A 19,242-nucleotide genomic window follows, 5' to 3' on the forward strand; every position below is an offset into this window, starting at 1 on the left:
GTATTTGAATTTTAAATCAAATTTCTATATATAATATTTGACTGAAGTACATAAATATTTGAATTTAAACAAATTTAATTAAGTTGAATAATTTAATCAAATGAACAACTTATTTTTCTCAGTGTGGGATGATTCTTTTTCATCACAATTCTTAGACTTTTAGCGTAATTAGAAAGGTAAGCACTTTAGAATTTTCCAAATATTTAAAGAAAATTTCGCCACAAAATAATTAAGTTTTTAAATAAGCATTAGAGTAAAAGACAATTATATAAATAATTCAAGTAATTAAAAAAAGAATTTAAAATAATTACCGCTTTCAATAATATTAGACAATTAATCGTTCGAATTTTCAAGAAACGAGACAGAATGTTATATTCTCTTATATTCTTTGATAACGTTTTGAACTTTTTTAATCAATATTGATGAGTATCAATTTATATGATTTCAATACTTTATCTTAATTGTTTTAAGTTCTTTTAATGGAAAAATTCTTGAAAAATTTTGTAAATTATAAACCTAATAAAATACCAAAATAATCATTCTGGAGTAAATTAGTACATTGAAAATTAGTTTTTAAAATAAAAAGTAAAAAAATTAGCAAACAATAATTTTAATTCGAATAATTTGAAACAAATAAGACGATTATCTAATAGTATTGATAATGCTAATAATTCGAAAAGCAAAACAACACGTTATATCTGTAATACTTTACGATAACGTATAATCAATAATATCAATATCAACAGATATCAAGAACTTCATAATATTAATTTAAAATATCTAACAGTAAATCTAACATTGTGTTGAGGAGAAAGTATCTGTATGTCAATACTGTCAACGCTTTTTCTTACGTGGCATGCCTATACACGGTGCATATGGTGGTAGACTGAAACGTCGTGGTTGGAAACGACGTTTCGTAACGTCGCGATTCCGTGCTACTTCATTAATAGCGGCAATTATATCCGTCGGCTGCCGGAGAGAATATCCGGAATTCTCTGACCGTGCGCGGTGACGAACGACGACGTCGACAATGACGCAACAACTTGGAGATGCACGTGGAGATGACTTCGATCCGGCGCGGGCTGCCCTTTTCGTTTCCCGGTGGGGATTGCGTGCGTAATGCCCGACGTACATAACGTCGAGGATATTAAGGATTCTCCTTGCCTCCCCCGAGATCTCCCTTCGTTCTTTCCTTCCTTTTCCGAGCACGTCGAATTAGAGAAATTGGTTGTTGAATACAAACTACATAGGATCGTATGATTAATCTTGGCACGTTTCACTCTTCTGGCGTATGTTCTGACGTACCCAGCACCTGGAGATTTATTGCGATTCTGGGAAAAACCACAGCTCGCCCATTGGTCTTCAATCAATCTTAAGCAAAGCTGCAAAAGCAATCGATAAACCGCCAAGTGTTGGCTCTTAACGTTGGTCTGTGGAACCGCATATATTTTTTTTCATTTTCATATTTAGTATCGTCGAATGTTATTTATGATCACTTATTTAATTTCGAAATCAATTTCAAGATGTCTTTCGAGCGACAATGTTTTCGCATTTTGTGTGTATGTGTGTGTGTGTGTGTGTGCGCGCGTAGAGTATATACGTCAAATATAGACAGCGATGACATCACCGAGTAAAAGAGTTAACAACGTCCTATTGTTTATTATCTCGTAAATTTCAGTCGAGCAAATCACTCGGAAGTTTATTATTCAATTCTGAAGATTTTATTTCCAAAGTAAAATTATCCACCATAAAAATCTAAGGATCTCTCTACTCGTGATTGAATATTCAGCTTCGAGACACCTTCCAATAAAATTCGCGTAATAAACATTCGTGTCTTAAAGTATCAAAAATTATTCAGCAAAGAGTAAAGCAGAGAAGCAAGTATAAAGGCCACACGATTTTTTTGTGTGAATACATACATATTTTTCTAATTATCGCGAGAAAAAAATAGTTCACTATAAAAAAAATATCACTATAATTTACAGTCATTTTTAGGCCCAAAGATATTGTTATAGTTATTCAATATAAATTATAGTTTGTTTAAACTATATTAAAGTTTACATAATCATAATATTGGTCTATGCAACTTATGATGTGGTTGTCATAAGTAAAAGGAGAATTTAATTATGGTAAGTTGTACTATAAAACAATCACTATGACTGGTATTTATAGTTGAATCTTACTTCAAGATCTCAAGGTCTCAAGTAATGTCTTAAGATGCTAATAAGACTCTATAATTGAATGTCGAAGACGATACTTAAAATGGTCTTAAATACAAGATTCGACCATGAATACCGATCTATAGGCATCGCCACAACCATTAATAATTACTATAAAAATGACATTCCTGACTGTAACTATTTTACTTATACAACTACAGTCACAAAAATATCACACATTTTTCTCAGTGCATTCTTTCATTTCACCTCTTTATTTCCTACATACTTTTTTTTTCTACGCCTACGGTTTTCATTTTTCTCATGGTGCGTGCAAGTAAGATCTGAGCGCGTAGCGCTCAACTGCCGTGCTCGAGATCCACGCGAGGCGTCCTTCATCGACCTTACTGCCCACCACGCCGTCCGCTCGCGCTCGTGCGTTCACTTTCACGTTCGGCTGCGCGCGCGCACGTGCGTGAGGCGATTCACTTGACCGGCGATCCCATCTCGCGAGCAGTCACGCCACGAGCGCAGAGGCTCGCGTCGAAAATCTCCGCTGAGATTTTGCGCGAGACGTAAAAATGAGCAGCCAGTCAAATACCCGCCGGATCGACGACGATCGAAAATCCACGGTCTCTTTTCCTCCCTCAATAAAATGTAAGAAATAAAGGAATCAATTGTTTAGAAAATAATTTCAGATCCGCCTGAATCTTCTCGGAAAACTCGCGCTTATTCCCTTCTTCCACGCGGATGGAAGGCGCGACCGGGTTTCAGCGGCTCGCGTCATCGCGCGTCTTGACGTCACCGACTCCCGACGTCGTCGAGAAGACGCCGTGAATTCACCGAAATCGAACCCTCTCGCCCGCGAAGATTCTCGTTTTAACTCCGCCGAGTGTGGAATTGGAGCGCGGATGCGCGTGTAAACGCGCGCGTGGGGTACAAAGTCCGGGGCTGCCGGGTCTAGGTCTCCCAAAGAGGTGAACTAGAATCCCAGACGCGCCGCGCGCGGAGTCGTATTACGAACGCATCTCGCGTGTCCTTCGACGACCTTTTTGCAACGCCATAGCCGGCGTGTACGCATCGATGCGTTACCATTCACTTTCACGTCGTCGCGGAGCACGAAACGCACGTGCGCTCTCGCGAGGGCGTGGGCACGCAGGTAGATATGCCATCTCCCCTCCCCCCCCCCCCTCTCCCTCTCTCTTTCTCTTTGTCGTTTTCTCTCCTCTTGCCTGCATTCCTACGCACAGGCATAAACAAACGTCGACAGTGGTAAAACGCAGGAACGCATTCGCCACGCCGCTGCCGGTTAATCGCCGCTGCTGTTATACGTTTATCATCTTAATAACACATTCTCCTCTACGCTCCTCTACGCTAATAGTTTAGCACCGTGAGTCGCTAACCATACGTTATTTATATGGCTCGTATCGCGCTACCTGTGTTGCGTCGGACGAAGTGCAGGATGATTCCCGAGATTGCGAGATTTTAGGATTTCACGTGCAAAAGGGACGATCCTTTTGATGATAAATTTGGACGACACAGAAAGCGCAAAATACTCTAGCATAAATTTCTGGTAAACACAATCGTTACGAAATTAATTTACTTAATTATAAATTGTGGAAAATTATTATTCAAAAAATTTGTCCGAGAGGGTTTGTTTCGTGCGTGAAATCGCGGTTAACCTTCGTATCCTCTGTTTTTAACAGATTCGCGCGGTTCCGTCATCCTTGATGGGGCCATGTTATTCAGGAAATGATGGACCGTGGTGTACGTGTGAGAGCGAACGACGCAGATGGCCGGCGACGACACATGAATAATGAGAACGTTGTGCACGCACGTCGTCACGGCGATTACGCGTCGTCGTCGTCGTCGTCGTCGGCGGAACCATCTGAAAACGCGGGCATTCGTTCTCTCCTTGTCGCTCAGGTGTGTGGGAGACACACAAATCCGATGGACCGATCGATCGTGTATAGCCGGCGGCAAATAAAATACGTTCCTGCAAATGGAAAGTGATGATGCGTAAATACGCGCCGCCGCGTGCACGCGCACGTGCGCGTAACGAGCGGACGGCAAACGGAAAAGACGCACTTATCACTTGTCACACTTTATTCGCGATTGAGTGTACAGTGACGGGCTCGAGGCACTTCGAATCACTTCGATATATGAAGCGAATTTCTCTCTCTCTCGTAACGAAAGATGCCTCTTTCGACTTAAGACATTTTGATCTATTTTTTTCTTCGAAGATCTATTTTTTTTTCTTTTTTTTTTAACACCATTGCATTGTGTCAATCTACTCTTCTTTAAGCGTGACGACGTATGTTGTAAGTGATATGAGTTTATCACATTTTTAATCATTTCAAATATATAAAAAAATTATTTAAGAAGAAAGTACTTTTGGAAAAACGTTTCTTTCACATTTTATATTATGATTTCAATTTATTCTATATTTTACAAACAGACATAAAGGCCAATTTTACTTTTGAGAGTTTTATGAAATATTCAAGCTTTCTCAAAAAATATTCAAGACGTTTGTTTAAAAATATTCTAAAAATGTTCGAGTTTTTAAAAAATAACTTAAAATTGTTTGAATAAAAATTCAAACAGAACGATTTTATAACTAATCAAGTCACCAGTAAATATCTCATAAAACGTTCGGAATAAACTTCTCTCAAAATTCCAAAAATCATAAGAGACCGTCCAGTTCGTTACTAGGAAACAGTTGTGCGATTTCCAATGTCAGAGCTACCCCGATAGTTCAAAATCTGAATTCGAGACTTTCTTAGAACTCACAAGAATTAATCGAACTTCCATCCTTCGATAGTCGCGCACGGAAATCAATTAGCTTTTAACCGCTTACAATATAACGCTGTTTATCGGCAAGTTTTGCAAGGTTTAGTCTGTCCAAACACATCTTGTGTATAGATTCAGCGAGCAGACTAAACCGCCGTGAAACACAATATGGCGATTGATGGCCTGGCTGATAGGTATATAACGCCTCATCTCCGATGACGCAAGAATGTGAATGATGATTTATACCTCGCAGCACCTACGAACGACGACGGATCGCCGGGGGTTCCGGCGGGGGTTCCCGGTTGACCCGCGCGCGCGCGCGCGCGAGTGTGCCTCGTCCTCGCTGGCGAATGGCGACGCACGACAATCGCGTTCGCTCCATGCATGTTTTGCAATCGGTAACGCGCGCCTCTCCGTCCTCGATGCTCAATTGACACGGTTGACAGCTGCGGAACAGATGCGCCCCAGTGCATTCGGGCACCAGCCTTCTCTCTCTCCCGTCCGCGTCTCTCGCCGCCACCCGAATCTTCCGAGTAAAATAGAGCGATCCCGATCTACTAAGTTATTTTCGGCCGGGCCGGCCCCCGAAGGTCGTCGCCTTGAATGGCCACTACCTTCGAATCGGCGTAATCCGCGAAATCGTGGCCTACGGCCATCTACGGGGCGAGGCATCATCACCTCGAGCCTCGGCGAGACGAGGGTAATCTCGCGCTGCTGTCACGTCGAGACGAAACGACACGTCATCCGCGTCCTTCGTAATCATGTAAATGATTCCCGCGAAACATGAGAATATATATTTTCGGACTGTCTAGTCTCCTTCTCTCTCTCTCTCTCTCTCCCTCTCCATTCCATCTGAATGTTCCGTGAATTAAAGGCAATCCGAGTCTTGTGTGGATCTGACAGCACGGTAATTTGCAACCTGTTGCTGATCGATGGCCGAACGCGTAATGCCACGTAATGAGCCTTCATTTTGCACTATTGTGCGGATCACTATTAAATCGCGAATAGTACATCATAATAATAGATATTAATTCAACGTGCAAAGAGAATGAAATGCTTCGCGGTCCATTCGCAGTTGCAATCACGAGCAAATTATTAATCTCAATTAAATGTTCTTCGCTGATGGCTCTTTAAAGAGGCTTGTAAAGGTGCAACGTGGACTTTTATGAAATAAAAATCTATCGCGCAAGAGGAATGGAAAAAGTGAAATTTGATCCGCTCGGGGTTCATTTCTCTCATCGCGATATCGTCGCGATATCATCACGTTGAACGCTCATTAAAGAATTAAGAATCCATCCTTTCTTTCGAACTTTCTAGCGGATACGCGTGCGTTGCGTGCGCGCCAATCTTTCGGACGCGTTTGTTACTCTCGTTGCAAAACGTCGAATCGCCGCGCATTGCTGTCCGCCAGCCGAGCGGGCAGGCAGACAGGTATTTCGAAAAGTCGAGAAAAGGCAGGTTACTCGTATCGGCATCGATCAACGCGCGGCGCGTGTTCTCGCATATGTTCACGCTCTTTCGCGTTACGCAAGTCACGCGTGGCCAAAAGTCCTCGCGAAATCCCGCGTACGTCCACCCGACCACGCGCGGCGCGCGTGTAGTTGCGAAAGGTCAAGGATACACGGTGACACAATAATAACGTTCGCAATCGTCCTTTACAATGTGCTGAAAAAATGTACCCCATTGTGCGAAGGCGCGCGGCTTCGAAATATAAATATAAAAAGACACACTGCAAAACATATCCTCTTTATATATAAAGGACATGTATATTTTGTAACGGAATATACCATATTAGAACGGATTTTTTACGTGTCCATTTTATTTAAGCGTGACTGGCGCAATTCTTAATGTGACATGTTATTTATATAGATCAATATCCTTTATATAAATAGGACTGGAAATAATCATTATAAAACAGACGTTAAACCGGACATTATAAAGGATGTGGTCCGCCATATATATTAAAGCGGACGAAATAAACAAAACGCAACGCAATATGGCGCGAGCGGTAGCGATAGCCGTATCGTTCACTCACAACAGTGTTAACTTGTTACTCTAACGGCCGTCCTCTTCCCAATTATAATAAATATTTTTATTACTAATTGTTGGTGTTAATAATGGGTGTCGATCGACGCGGTAACCATCGCGGTAAATGTACGGCGTGTGATTGCGACGAATTTGAGTTGCCTCAGGCGGATGATAACACAAATGTGTGCTCTTTTTGCGGGCATTATTCGCCTTTACATGAGCGTGTGGAAATAATTAAAGAAGCTCATACGCACGAAAGTAAGTTTTGTTACAAATAAATTATTTGATAATTTATTATTATTATTATTATAGATTATATTACGTTACGTGCATGTTATACTTTTTTTCTCTCAGTGTATACTTTATTATATTGTGAAGGGAAATTAATAAAATCTACTGGTTCATTGCAGTTACAATGCCTACAATAGTGGCAATAGAAAATTTGACTGACTCAGTACGCAATGAAGTGATCGAAGTAATGGAAGTAATCAATCCCAATGAAGATCCAGACTCTCAACAAACTCTGCAATCTGCCAACAATGTAGAGCAACAGGATAATGATATAATTGTAGCTGAGGAAAATAATTGGGTAATAATGGGTTACGAGTGTTTGCTTTGTGGATTAATTTGCAATAAAAAAACACGTTTAATACATCACGTAAATGTAACGCATACAAACAGATCAAAACACACAGTAATTTGTCATTGTCGTAAATGCAATTTTTATTTTTCAATATTAACAGAATTTAAGACTCATAAATGTGTTGCCCCGAGGTTTGCATGTGATTTGCCAGTTGTAGAATTACAACAAAATGAAACTAATGTCAATACTGATGTAATAGTAGAAAAACATGAAAAAGAATTGAATCTTGCCGATAAAATTTTAGATTGTACTCCTGGAAGCAAAACATAAAGTTCCTAAAATAGCAATAAACGTAATGACAAATTTTCTTGGCTGCATTGGTCATGAAAACGATGTTTCTCAGTCAGTCTCAGATAGATTACGTAAACGTCAATTGATAAAAAATGGTGTGTATCTTGTTCCTCAACAAGTAGATCTTCCTGATGGCAGTAGTGGATATGTAGTGTCAATTATTGATATAATTCAGAATTTAGCAAAATTTAATGAAATTTTATCCTTCTTCAAAAATAATGCCCCATTGTCAGATCATCACATAACTGATATAATGCAGGGTCAAAGATTCAGGAATCATCCTGGACAGATTGCACACGAAAAAAACAACATTGCTTTGTTATTATACAATGATGATATTGAATTATGTAATCCAATTGGCATGCACAGAGGTACTAACAAAATATGTTTATTTTACGTGACAATTCTGAACATACCTGTCCAATTACGATCACGTTTAGCAGCTACATTTTGCATTGCTGTATGTAAAAGTAAATCATTGAAATCTTTTAAGACACATGAGATTCTTCTTAATAATTTCATTAACGATTTAAAGATGCTTGCTTCTACAGGAATTATAATTTCTTCTGATCCACAAGGAGAAAAATTTTATGGCTATTTATTTGCATATCATGCTGATGCACTAGCAGCACATCAATTATGTGGTTTTAAGGAATGTTTTTCTCCTCGCGTTAAGCAACAATGTAGAATCTGTACTGCGTCATTTACATTATTTCCTAAAATGTCATATCATTCTCAATGTCCTTTGCGAGATGAAATACAACATTATCGAACTGTCGATGAAATGAAAAAAATGATGAAGGAAAATAAGGCATTGTATTCCAAAAAGTCTCAAAAGAATGGAATTAAGCGAGATACCATATTTCGGCACATTCCTTTCTTCAATATATTCAAAGATGTTCTGTATGATCCTATGCACGTATTATTGGAGGGTATTGTTCCAAAAGAATTAAGCTTGTTCCTGAAAACTATTGTTTTGCAACGTTTAATTACTCGTGATCGCCTGAATACTCTGATTAGCAAATTTAAATTTCACAAAAGCATTCCAAGTGGTGAAAGGCCTCGCATTATTCCTCCAGATTTTTCTATATCGGGAACCAGTAAAGCAAACTTCACACTAATGTATCATTTGCCGATTCTTCTGCATCATGATATTCCTACTGATAATCAGCACTGGCAGTGTTTTCTTTTGCTTGTCGGACTTGTTAAATTGATATGGTCACCTGCATTGACAGTTGAATCTTTAACTGCAATAGAGGCTTTAGTTCATGAACACCAAAATTTGTATGTGAAATTATATCCAGGTAATTTCTTTCCCAAGTTGCACATGTTAGTTCACTTAGCTGCACAGATGCACACTCATGGGCCAGGTAGATTCCAATCATGTATACGTGCTGAAAGCAAACATTTTGTTGTCAAGCAAAAGCGTTTTTTTTCCTACAAAAATATTTGCTATTCTGTGATGGATCATTTTCAAATAGAATGTGCTTATCAAATGTTTCATAGTAATGGCTCTGTTAAACATTCTTTTTTATCTCCATCAGCGGACATAAAAGTTAAAAATGCTATTATAAAAGAGCATGAAAGTACTATCTTTGAAATGTTACCTGATTCTGATAATGTCTCTGATGCAATCGAATTGTCATACTTAAAATATCATGGTGTACAATACAAGAACAATGTCATTTTGATAGTTGGAGAGATTGATGATCATCCTTTGTTCGGTAGAGTTTGTCGCATATTTCTCTTTGAAAATGTGTTCTATGTGCTTGTGGAAACTCTTCTTACAACATACCAACAAAACACATGCAGTTATGTTGTATCTTGTAAAAATGAACTTAAAATGTACAGCATTTGCAAACTCGAGTATCCATGGACTGTCCCAGAATATGTTATAAATGGCAAGATTCACATTCTTTTGCCTTCGGGGTGGTTTACTGGTCTTGTAAATTAATTCCATTATTTTATTATTTTAAATATTGCAGCTTGATAATAATAAAACCCAGTTATTACCTAGCTTTAGTTCATATGTAATGCCTTTTTTGGAAGGGCAAGCTATGAGTCCCAAAAAAAAAAAAAAATTATGCTCTCAGTTAAAAGACGAAATAATAGACCATTTGGAGTAAGTATATACATTTGATGTCTTTATTTATTTATAGTAAAACAAAAATATAAAGTCTTGTGTACCTTATTTAATCAGCAGGCACAACTTGATTCCTCACAACATAAATCATATGAAAAAACGTTGGCAATATCGTGATCTAGGAGAAGCTCTTGTAACAAACTTTCCTTCAATCCATATAGAACAGTCACCCAAATTTAAAACTAAATGTGTAAGTAGATACAGTAGATTTTTAAATCGATGTATTTATATAACAATTTTCAACTTTGTTATGATCTTTGAAGTCTGAACTGCTAGTTGTCTAAGAATGGTATTCAGAGTCGAGTCTTATTTAAAGATCGTCTCAAGCCATATCTTAAGAGGCTAATACGGCTCTGTGATTGGCTGATGGCATCTTAAGACAGTACTTAAGATGATGTTAAATATAAGATCCGACTATGAATACCAGTCTAGGTTATTGTGTAATGGAGATGAAACGCGCTCCCAATGTTAAAGTGGCAGAAATTGGAAACATTAAACAAAATCTCGATGGTAAAAGATGAAGAAAGAGAGAGACGGACTGAGTCATTCTGTTTTATCAACTTTTTGCAAATTATCGAATATGCATTTAAAAAATTGACGCAAATAAAGGCTGAATTAGTTTTATAAATATATATATTTATGCAGGTAATTCTGCTAATATATCTCCATAATAAAATTAGAATTAATGCAATTAAGCGATTTTGTTTTTTAAAATTAATTTATAATTTTATTATGGGAATATATTAGCAGGATTACTTGCATAAATATGTATGTCTATGAAATTAATTCAACTTTTATTTGCGTTAATTTTTTTAATGCATATTCGGTAATTTGCAGTTTATAAAATAGTGACGAATGACTCAATCTGTCTCTCTCTTTCCTCATCTTTTACCATCGGGCTTCTGTTACTTTAACATTAGGGGTGCGTTTCATCTCCATTACACAAAAACTCTTTGCTTGGATATGCAATTAGCAGTCCAGACTTCTATAGTCAAAAGTTATGATGTGAAACAGGGACATTTCGTACATCAAATTGCTGATATTAGACGTCACAGAAACAACCGTCGAGAATGTATGCAGCAGATGCATAATCCTTTGCAGTTGCAAAAAAAAACAAACAAAAAGGGTAAACTTATACAAGTAATAACTCCAGAAGAGGCTTACAAGAAACTTCAGGTAACATGCATTCTAAGAATCTCGTAATATTAAAATGTGCAAGAGAGAGAATCGAACAATACTTAAAATGAAAGTTAAGATGGTTTAATGAGATGATAAGATATAGGCTCATTCTAATTTTCTTGCCTTACAAATTCAATATTAAATTAATATAACTCAACATATTAAAAAACAATTTTTTGCATTCTTATGTAAAATTACATTTATTTGTTTTATTGTCCCTTTTTAGGATTCAGCAGAAGATGAATTGTCGACAACCACAATTGTTGAATTACTTCAGCAATCATTTCAAGTTCGACCTCACGTTGGAAATGTGTGGCCTTACTATCTTTCACGAAAAGAATGTGTAAGTATATACTTAAAAAAAATACTATGAATACTAGAAAAATACTAAAATTGTATGCATACAAATTGTGGTATATATTATAGTTTGTCCAAGAAGCTGAATTAAGGATGAAAACATCTATTGAAAGTGTTATTAATACTATAAACACAATGTATAAAAAGACAGCGGAGAAAGGAATTAACAACATTCTGCAGCTACAAAAATTTGTAACTTTACGAGGGACAAAAGACTTTTTTCTTGAACAGGTAAAATCTTGTATAATAAATTATTAAAATCGTTTTTCTTTTATTTTATTATATATGCTTAATAGATGTCTGTAATTCTTTGTATGTTTTGTATAATTTATGCAGAAAGTTCCAACGTTTGATGATCTACTATTACCTTCTCCTGGACCAAAAGTTTTTTACAATGATGCTACTGCCTGGCTTGTGATCAGTGAGATTGATCAACTAAAAATTGATGTTACATCTGCGGAAGAAGCAGCCGCTTTAGGATTTGCCATTTACTTTATGAAGGATCTGACTTATCCATCATCTTTTAGCCAATTGCTTGGTTTAATTGATGCTTTGTGCCTCGGTAACAACAACGAATTTTTATGCAAGCGAGCTAAAGAAATTTTGTCTCATTGTACTTTGTAAAAATGTTAAGAATTTCTTTTATTATTATTTACATTTTTATCTTTGTTTGGGATTTTGTACTTGTTCCTTCTTTTTTCTCTTATATATATTATATATCAAACAAACTAATATAATACATTTATTATGGATAAAGGTTTTATTTTTTTGTATACAAACTATATAGTTTGTTCATTCATATTTTCTGGTCACATATATATATAATGTTTTATATATATATATATATAAGTATATATATATATGTATATATGTATATATTTTATAAGTATATATGTAATAATGTATAATGTATATTTGAATGTAATAAAATATTGTCTTCCAGATGATATGTTCTTTTCTGTATCCGGAAAAGAATACTAAATTTCCGTTCTATTTATAAAGGACATTAGTCCGTTCTATTTATAAAGGACACTAGTCCGTTTTATTTATAAAGGACATTATTATAGACAATGTCCTACGTATATAATTCCGTTTTAATTTCACGCTTATTTAAAGTGGAAAAAAAGTCACTTTTTTCCGTTATAGTTTCGCGGAATTTAGAGTGGATATGTTTTGCAGTGCACGTACCAAGCTTTCTTGCACGTGTGATTACATAAAGTACATGGAGAAAATATTGTGGCAAAAAGTGTACAGCGAAGTTTCTGTTACATCGGTCTCTGTACTGGTATTGCATGACAAATACTACGATCTAGTTATCATTCGAAAATTATTCAAAAATAGTATGTAAATTTGACGTTTCCTATAAAAATTACATCGCGAAAAATATTAATATAACCAATTTTTATTAAAATAAGACGTTTTATAGTCTGATTGTGAATGCTGCCTTTATATAAGTAAGTTGAATACGTTTTATACGTATTTCTATACTTATAATAAAGAATTATAATATAACATTTTGTAACTTTTTGCACATAGTGAAAAAACTGATGTATTTTAAGCGCTTTTACATATATTATTTTGTAATTTAAATTGTAATTTTTATTTGTGTGATTGCTAAAAATATGCATGCGATTGATGGTCGACTTTTATATGGTAATAAATACCACAGCGTCGTTATGTTTAAGCCGTGAAACAAAGCTTTGTTGTAAAAAAAAAATTATAATTTACAGTACAATATCTTCTCCGTAGAAATTATATTTCGGGTTCATTGCAAGTTTATAGTCTTTCTTTCTCCTTTTGTAATAAAAAGTAACATCTGCCCCTGTTGAAATAAAAAATTTAACGTAAGACAATATATGTAACTTTCAACCGTAGATGAGACGGATATAGAATTATCGGATGAAAAGGAAAGACGAATCCATCACAATCGTTCTCGCCTCGCGATGTTGTTTTGTTCAAAGTGCAGTCGCACTCTAACGGAGACAGAAAATAATATAGAGCACGTCTTGCGATTCATTTTTTCTGTTTTCTTTGCCCCAATTAATTTCACTATTTATGTTATTTCATTATTTTGTGCATAAAAATATTAAAGCAAAACAATTATCAAAAAAATGAATATTGAAACATGCTAAAATAAGTATTAAAAATTTCGTGAAATATTTCTTTTTCAGACGCAAACATCCTCCCCCTTCTAATACTTTTATACACGTAATGTGTACGTGTGTTGTATTCAGAAGAAACTATTTGCCAAAAAATATATGTATGAATCCATTAAAGAAAAAAAAAGTAATTGTATTTTTTCAGTGCCTGGCTTACGAAAAAAGTCAACAAGAAATTAGATTATACATTGCTATGCAATTCAAGTCTTGTCCGTAACATTTCTTTCCATCTTCAATGGAACGGGTATTAGCGCCCGTCCCAGTTACACGACGCACCCTGTATACTCGTGTATACCGGGTTGTTGTGCAAAAATACTAACCCGTATCCAGGCCGAGCGCGTGTCATGCAACGTGACTTCTGGCTCGCCGCGCTGCTTCGTGCGAACGAGCGTATTATATTATTATTATGTACACTTTCCGCGCACCGACGCGATGGTCGCTCGATTCGCGAATTATCGAAGACATCGAACAACACGAAAACATATATTGATAATATAATCAGATAATAGGACAGTCAATTGTGTAAATATAATAATCGATCTGTAATTATTAATATACAGAATATCTAAACCGAATCGAGCCCAGCACTAAATAGCACAAATTTCGAAATTTACCACTTAAAAATACTTTATTCCTAGAATATAACTTAAAAAATGTATCATAAGAGATATGTAAAGATCTGGGGTATTATTAGGACTGGCAGCAATGCATCTGTTTAGTGCAACAAAAGCTGATAGTGGAGTGGCTGTATGAACCGTTTTGTTTTTGTTTCAATATAATCGATAGTTTTCAACTACCAGGAAACTACGCAAAAAAAAACTCCGTAATCCATGGATTCAAATCACAAATTGATTTCAAAACACATATGAACAAAGCCCAAAAATTTTCAGGTCCGTCCTTTATTTTTTTCTAAAAAAATATGGTTATCGTAATTATAAAAAAAATATAAATCTACTCTCTTCAAACATTTCTGTTCTTTTGCTGGTAGATAATATAATCCTGATAGCGCGGACCCGGTACAAATTGGTTTCCGCAGTCCCACGGGAAACGAGGGCTCACGCATATTTCATAACTCTAGAAATAGTACGACCGAGACGGCACACAGCTAAATCCAGCCGCGCTGGTTTCACGATTTCGTCGAAACAAACCTTGACTACGTCATATAAGAAAAAAAAAAATTGAGAAAGCCGTGCGGCGGCGAGGGTGCTCGAAAGGTTGGTTGCACCTTAACTGAGTCTACCCAACAGTTATAGGCTTTCAACTATTTATTCCGCTGAAAATAATTTTAGAATATTATTCGAGAATGCAGCAAAATAAAACAACTTTTTTTTCTGGGAGATTGAAATCAGCGGCACGGATTGCGAGATGCTGGCAGGATGAACGATCGTGATGAGCAAAGAATATAATCCCGAGAATGAAAGGCGACGGGTTCAGAGTTTTTCGCAATGAATCATCTGCCTCCAGTAATAAGATCGCCGTACTATTTTCCACGAGCACTCGGCGCGTGCGTCCATCACTCGTGCAATACACATACAAGCATAAAACACACACACACACACACACACACACACACACACACACACACACACACACATATCATACAACGTACACCGTGCAACGAGGACAGCGGAGTGCCAAGGTGACTCTCACTTTTTCTCGAACGACACTGAATCTCTCGACAGCGATAGGATTATCGACCTCCAACCAGCACCAGAGGAATTGCTAATCGATAACTTTTTCGAAAGGAAAAGGAGAAACGAGGTGATGGAGACAAAAATAACCATCCGTCAATTTCTGTTTACTTCAGATTATAAAAGCACACGTTAAAAAGTGATAAATATTTATCATAAAAATGTTTAGAGGAAAGTCGCGAGTACTGACATAAACCTCCTAAAATGGCATCCACTTATTTCTTGGAAACTAAACATTGTATTGTATTAAATGCTGATAAAAAACATGGTCCGTTTAGATAATTAAAAAAATAAAAATAATTCATGGCTCTTTTTCTATACAAAATCTACTAAAAGAAAAATGTAACCTAATTTTGCCTTTACATGCCTATAATCGCGCTTGCGTTACAATCGTATTGCGTTTTTCGAAATAGCTTAAAGTATTTAAATAGTCGACAAAGAAATGTTTTACATCGAAGTGAAAGGCTTCTAGGAATCCTCATGTACATAAACTTTTTAAATATTCTAGTCTGTACAAATCACTCATGTTAAAGAAAAAGAAAAAAATGTAGCCAATTATGTCAATTTTAGAACCCAATTTTTCAGACGTTCACATTATGTTGCAAAAACTTTAATTATTATAAAATATATAACAGTATTATAAAAATTACTATACCACTTTCTAGTTTACATTTATGTTTTTAAAGTTTTATTTTTAGCTTTTATTTAAGAAGTGCTATATCCAAAAACAAAGTGAAAGGCAACTCAATATCGATAACCTTCCTTAGTAATTATTAAATTTATTCACACACAGACACACACACACACACACACACAAATATATTACAAAAATATATTACAACACGCATATCTATTTTCTCTAGCACATATTTATAATAAAAAGTAGAAAGAAATTCTATTTACAAATTCTCCAAATTAAAATGCTTCAAATAAAATCACACGAATGGAAAAAAATTTAAGTTCAAAGCTAAAAATACTTCAAATTAAGCTTCAGTAAATAAAGAACAAATCCTATATTCGTCTTCATATCTACATCACTGTACTCCATTTGAGCGTCTTTGTTCAGTTTCTAGCCTGTGAATCAAAAATGCTAAACATCAGCAATCAACATGATACGATACAAACGATGAGACGCGTTTTGTTGCGCCAGTACTTTGTCCTGCCTTATCGCGACACGATTTTATCGTCGAAATTTTCCACCGCATGCATACACACATGTACGAGGCACTCGAGAAGGCCCTCCTCGAACCATATCGCGCCACGGCCACGCGAGCAGGTTTGGCGTTGCCGTGTCGAAAGATGCGCGCACACACGAATTTTCGATTTGCAGTCACCTGCGACACGAAACATGAAAGGAGAGAGCGCGATCGATTAACCTCGCCGCGCCGAAAGTCAATTCACGTGCGGACAGGCGCATCGCAGCGAGAGAGAGAGGAGAGGGTGAGAGGGAGAGAGAGAGAAAGAGAGAGAGAGGGATGCAGCCACGGGAGACGATAATAAATAGCCGATGACAGGCAGCCGATACGGAATATGTATAAATATCGCGTCCGCCACGCTATCGGAGTTATTGGTACTCATATTGAATTCCATTGATGTCACCGCTTCTATTTCGGAAAGCCTCGTGTCGTTAGGCCACCGTGTACGCTCCACAGACTCTTCCCCCGGTATTAATATACATTATATGACTGCGAGGAGCCTAAGGTCTGTGTACTCTATACGAAAATCCCCTACTGTTGTTGATTGCGCAGTTTCATTTTATTTACATGAAATTGAAGTCCCATTATGTTATGCTGATAAGAGCTGACAATGATGACGCAGTTTTTTTTTCTTCACAGATAATTTCCACGTGCTACCGAGATAGGAAAAAAAACGGAAGCTGTATTTAAAAAGGGGGGAAAAAACGGAAGCTGTAGGCGGCATTTAAAAAAAGCTTGATTTATAATATTTTAAATATCAAGCTTTACATTTCCTTTCTGTTAGTTTATACAATTTTATTTGCAGCATTTTAATATCGAGAATTTGTAAATCAAGAAATTATTTTTATTTCTTTTTATTAAAAAAAAAAAAAAAACAGTTTTTCTGATTAAATAACATCTTCAAATTCCGCATATTAAATAGAAATTGTGACAAAAAATGTACATCAAAATTATTTTTCTCGGACAGAGACTTTTAATTAAGATTTAATTGTTTTCCTAATCGCCCTTCGAGAGATTCATCCCTGAAAAAATCCGTAGTGTAGTAATTTCGATCTCTAATGTATAAAAATAAATAAAAAGAGTGAGAGAGAAAAAGAGAGTGAGAGAAAGGGGTAAAAATGCTTGCATTCATCGCTCATCAGCAATCTCTCGCGTTCTTCTTCGCAAAACTACATGTACCGAATGGCGACGACGGAAAATTTCGAACCTTCCCACTCTCCCAGGGAGGAGCTATCGACACAAATACAGCGAAGGAAAAATACCGAAAGTGCAGCTCGTAACGTTCGTTTGGATGTCGTTACACACACACCACACACACACACACACACACATACGCACATATCGCTGCACGCATCGTCTCACTACGCGTCAAGGGCGGGGAGAAAAGTCGCTGTCGAAGGAGACCGGAGATTCGCGGGGGCAGGCATTCGCTTTCAATTTCTATCTCCCGCGTTTAAAAGCGCTTAGGACAGCCGTGATTTATGTATTTCTCAATTACACGGATACCAGAGGGGATGGTCTCGTCCGCCCGTCGTTACCCTCCTCCGTTCGAGAAGCGATCGTGGGACGAGAAAAATATTTCTAGGGCACACGCGCGCGCGCGCGTATTATGTGCGTGCGTGCGTGCGTGCGTGTGTGTGTGTGTGTGGGTGTGTGTGAAAAGAGAAAGGTACAAATCGGGCAGAGTAATCGCGATAAATTGTACCGAGATTTATTTTCCAGCGATTAATATTCGTCAGTCTGACAATCCGACAGCAATTACCGGAACGACCGTCTCAGGGAATTATGAATATTTCGTTGCGTTTTCGATCTACCATTCGTTATGTTGGATTTTTCTTCGCTTCTCGCGCTTCTGCTTGATTCAATGTCAATTTTCTGATCGCGACAGAACGCCGCCCCGCGAACTTCCACTCGTCACGATTATACCGATTGACCCTTGGAGCGGCTGCCGGCCGAGACGTTTCAATTCTACAAAAGATAACGCACACGTCACACGCGCCCGGGATGCAACTGCGTCAAACGCGAAACACAATACCGTTCGCAAGAAGCGGAATTTACATTCTAAGCAAAAAAAAAAAAAAAAAGACGGAAGAAACAGCGCCCGTGCGCGCGCGCGCGCGAACGCGCCGCCGAGGTCTCGCGCGCTCCGGAAAACGCCTTTTTGCCGCGTAATTGTCGCAATTTGTCGCGCTCGGGATAGAAAATGAGTCGACGGGAGGTAACCTCGTGTGTAACGCAGGTACTAAAAGAGATTTCACACGTCCCGCGCACGTGGCGCTTCCTCGCCGCGCGAACACACACCTCTAATTATGCCACGCTCCTTGAATATGCATAATTGAAACGCTCGCGACGACACGTTCGCGCGTGACGTTTCACCGCGTGCGTTATTATATTCCCTTGAGCTCCCGCACAGACACACACGCACACACACACGCGCGCGCGAATATGTATCATTAATTTGCGCGGATTAATTCTTCTGGCAAATGGTTTGTTTGTTGGTTTGCTGGAATCGATCCCCTCGAAGGAGTATAGAACGAGATATGATAAGCGTTTCACGTGACACTAATTAATCTCTCCTTGATAATCCAGTCTACTGAATTTTTGTTTAT

The 19,242-nt window shown here is 37.4% G+C and overlaps 2 protein-coding genes across 3 annotated transcripts in view; one reads left to right on the forward strand and one right to left on the reverse strand.

The window, feature by feature from the left end:
• Nucleotides 1-19,242, reverse strand: part of LOC105833853 (transcription factor cwo) — a 53,588-nt gene that overhangs the window by 27,407 nt on the left and 6,939 nt on the right. The gene's annotated exons all lie outside the window — the stretch shown is intronic.
• LOC105833854 lies at nucleotides 879-18,717 on the forward strand. Of its 2 annotated transcripts, XR_004964735.1 has the most exons (9): nucleotides 879-7,232; nucleotides 7,385-7,563; nucleotides 9,894-10,030; nucleotides 10,109-10,241; nucleotides 11,066-11,227; nucleotides 11,457-11,573; nucleotides 11,657-11,818; nucleotides 11,924-17,138; nucleotides 17,273-18,717. XR_004964735.1 is itself a non-coding variant. In XM_012675888.3 (8 exons), the coding sequence occupies exons 1-8, from the start codon at nucleotides 7,064-7,066 to the stop codon at nucleotides 12,209-12,211; spliced, it is 1,347 nt and encodes a 448-aa protein (XP_012531342.2). In that variant the 5' UTR covers nucleotides 879-7,063; the 3' UTR covers nucleotides 12,212-18,717. The 2 variants fall into 2 exon arrangements, 1 of the variants encoding a protein (XP_012531342.2); XM_012675888.3 differs by having other exon boundaries at nucleotides 11,924-18,717.

The sequence above is a fragment of the Monomorium pharaonis genome, chromosome 9 (genome assembly GCF_013373865.1).
Source record: "Monomorium pharaonis isolate MP-MQ-018 chromosome 9, ASM1337386v2, whole genome shotgun sequence".
Lineage (NCBI taxonomy): Eukaryota > Metazoa > Arthropoda > Insecta > Hymenoptera > Formicidae > Monomorium > Monomorium pharaonis.

Excerpts from the sequence above, each read along its gene's own strand:
- LOC105833854 (XM_012675888.3), top strand. The coding sequence starts at position 7,064 with ATGGGTGTCGATCGACGCGGTAACCATCGCGGTAAATGTACGGCGTGT. Across the intron at positions 11,228-11,456 it reads AGGCTTACAAGAAACTTCAG|GATTCAGCAGAAGATGAATT; the intron begins GTAACATGCATT and ends GTCCCTTTTTAG. Across the intron at positions 11,574-11,656 it reads ATCTTTCACGAAAAGAATGT|TTTGTCCAAGAAGCTGAATT; the intron begins GTAAGTATATAC and ends TATATATTATAG.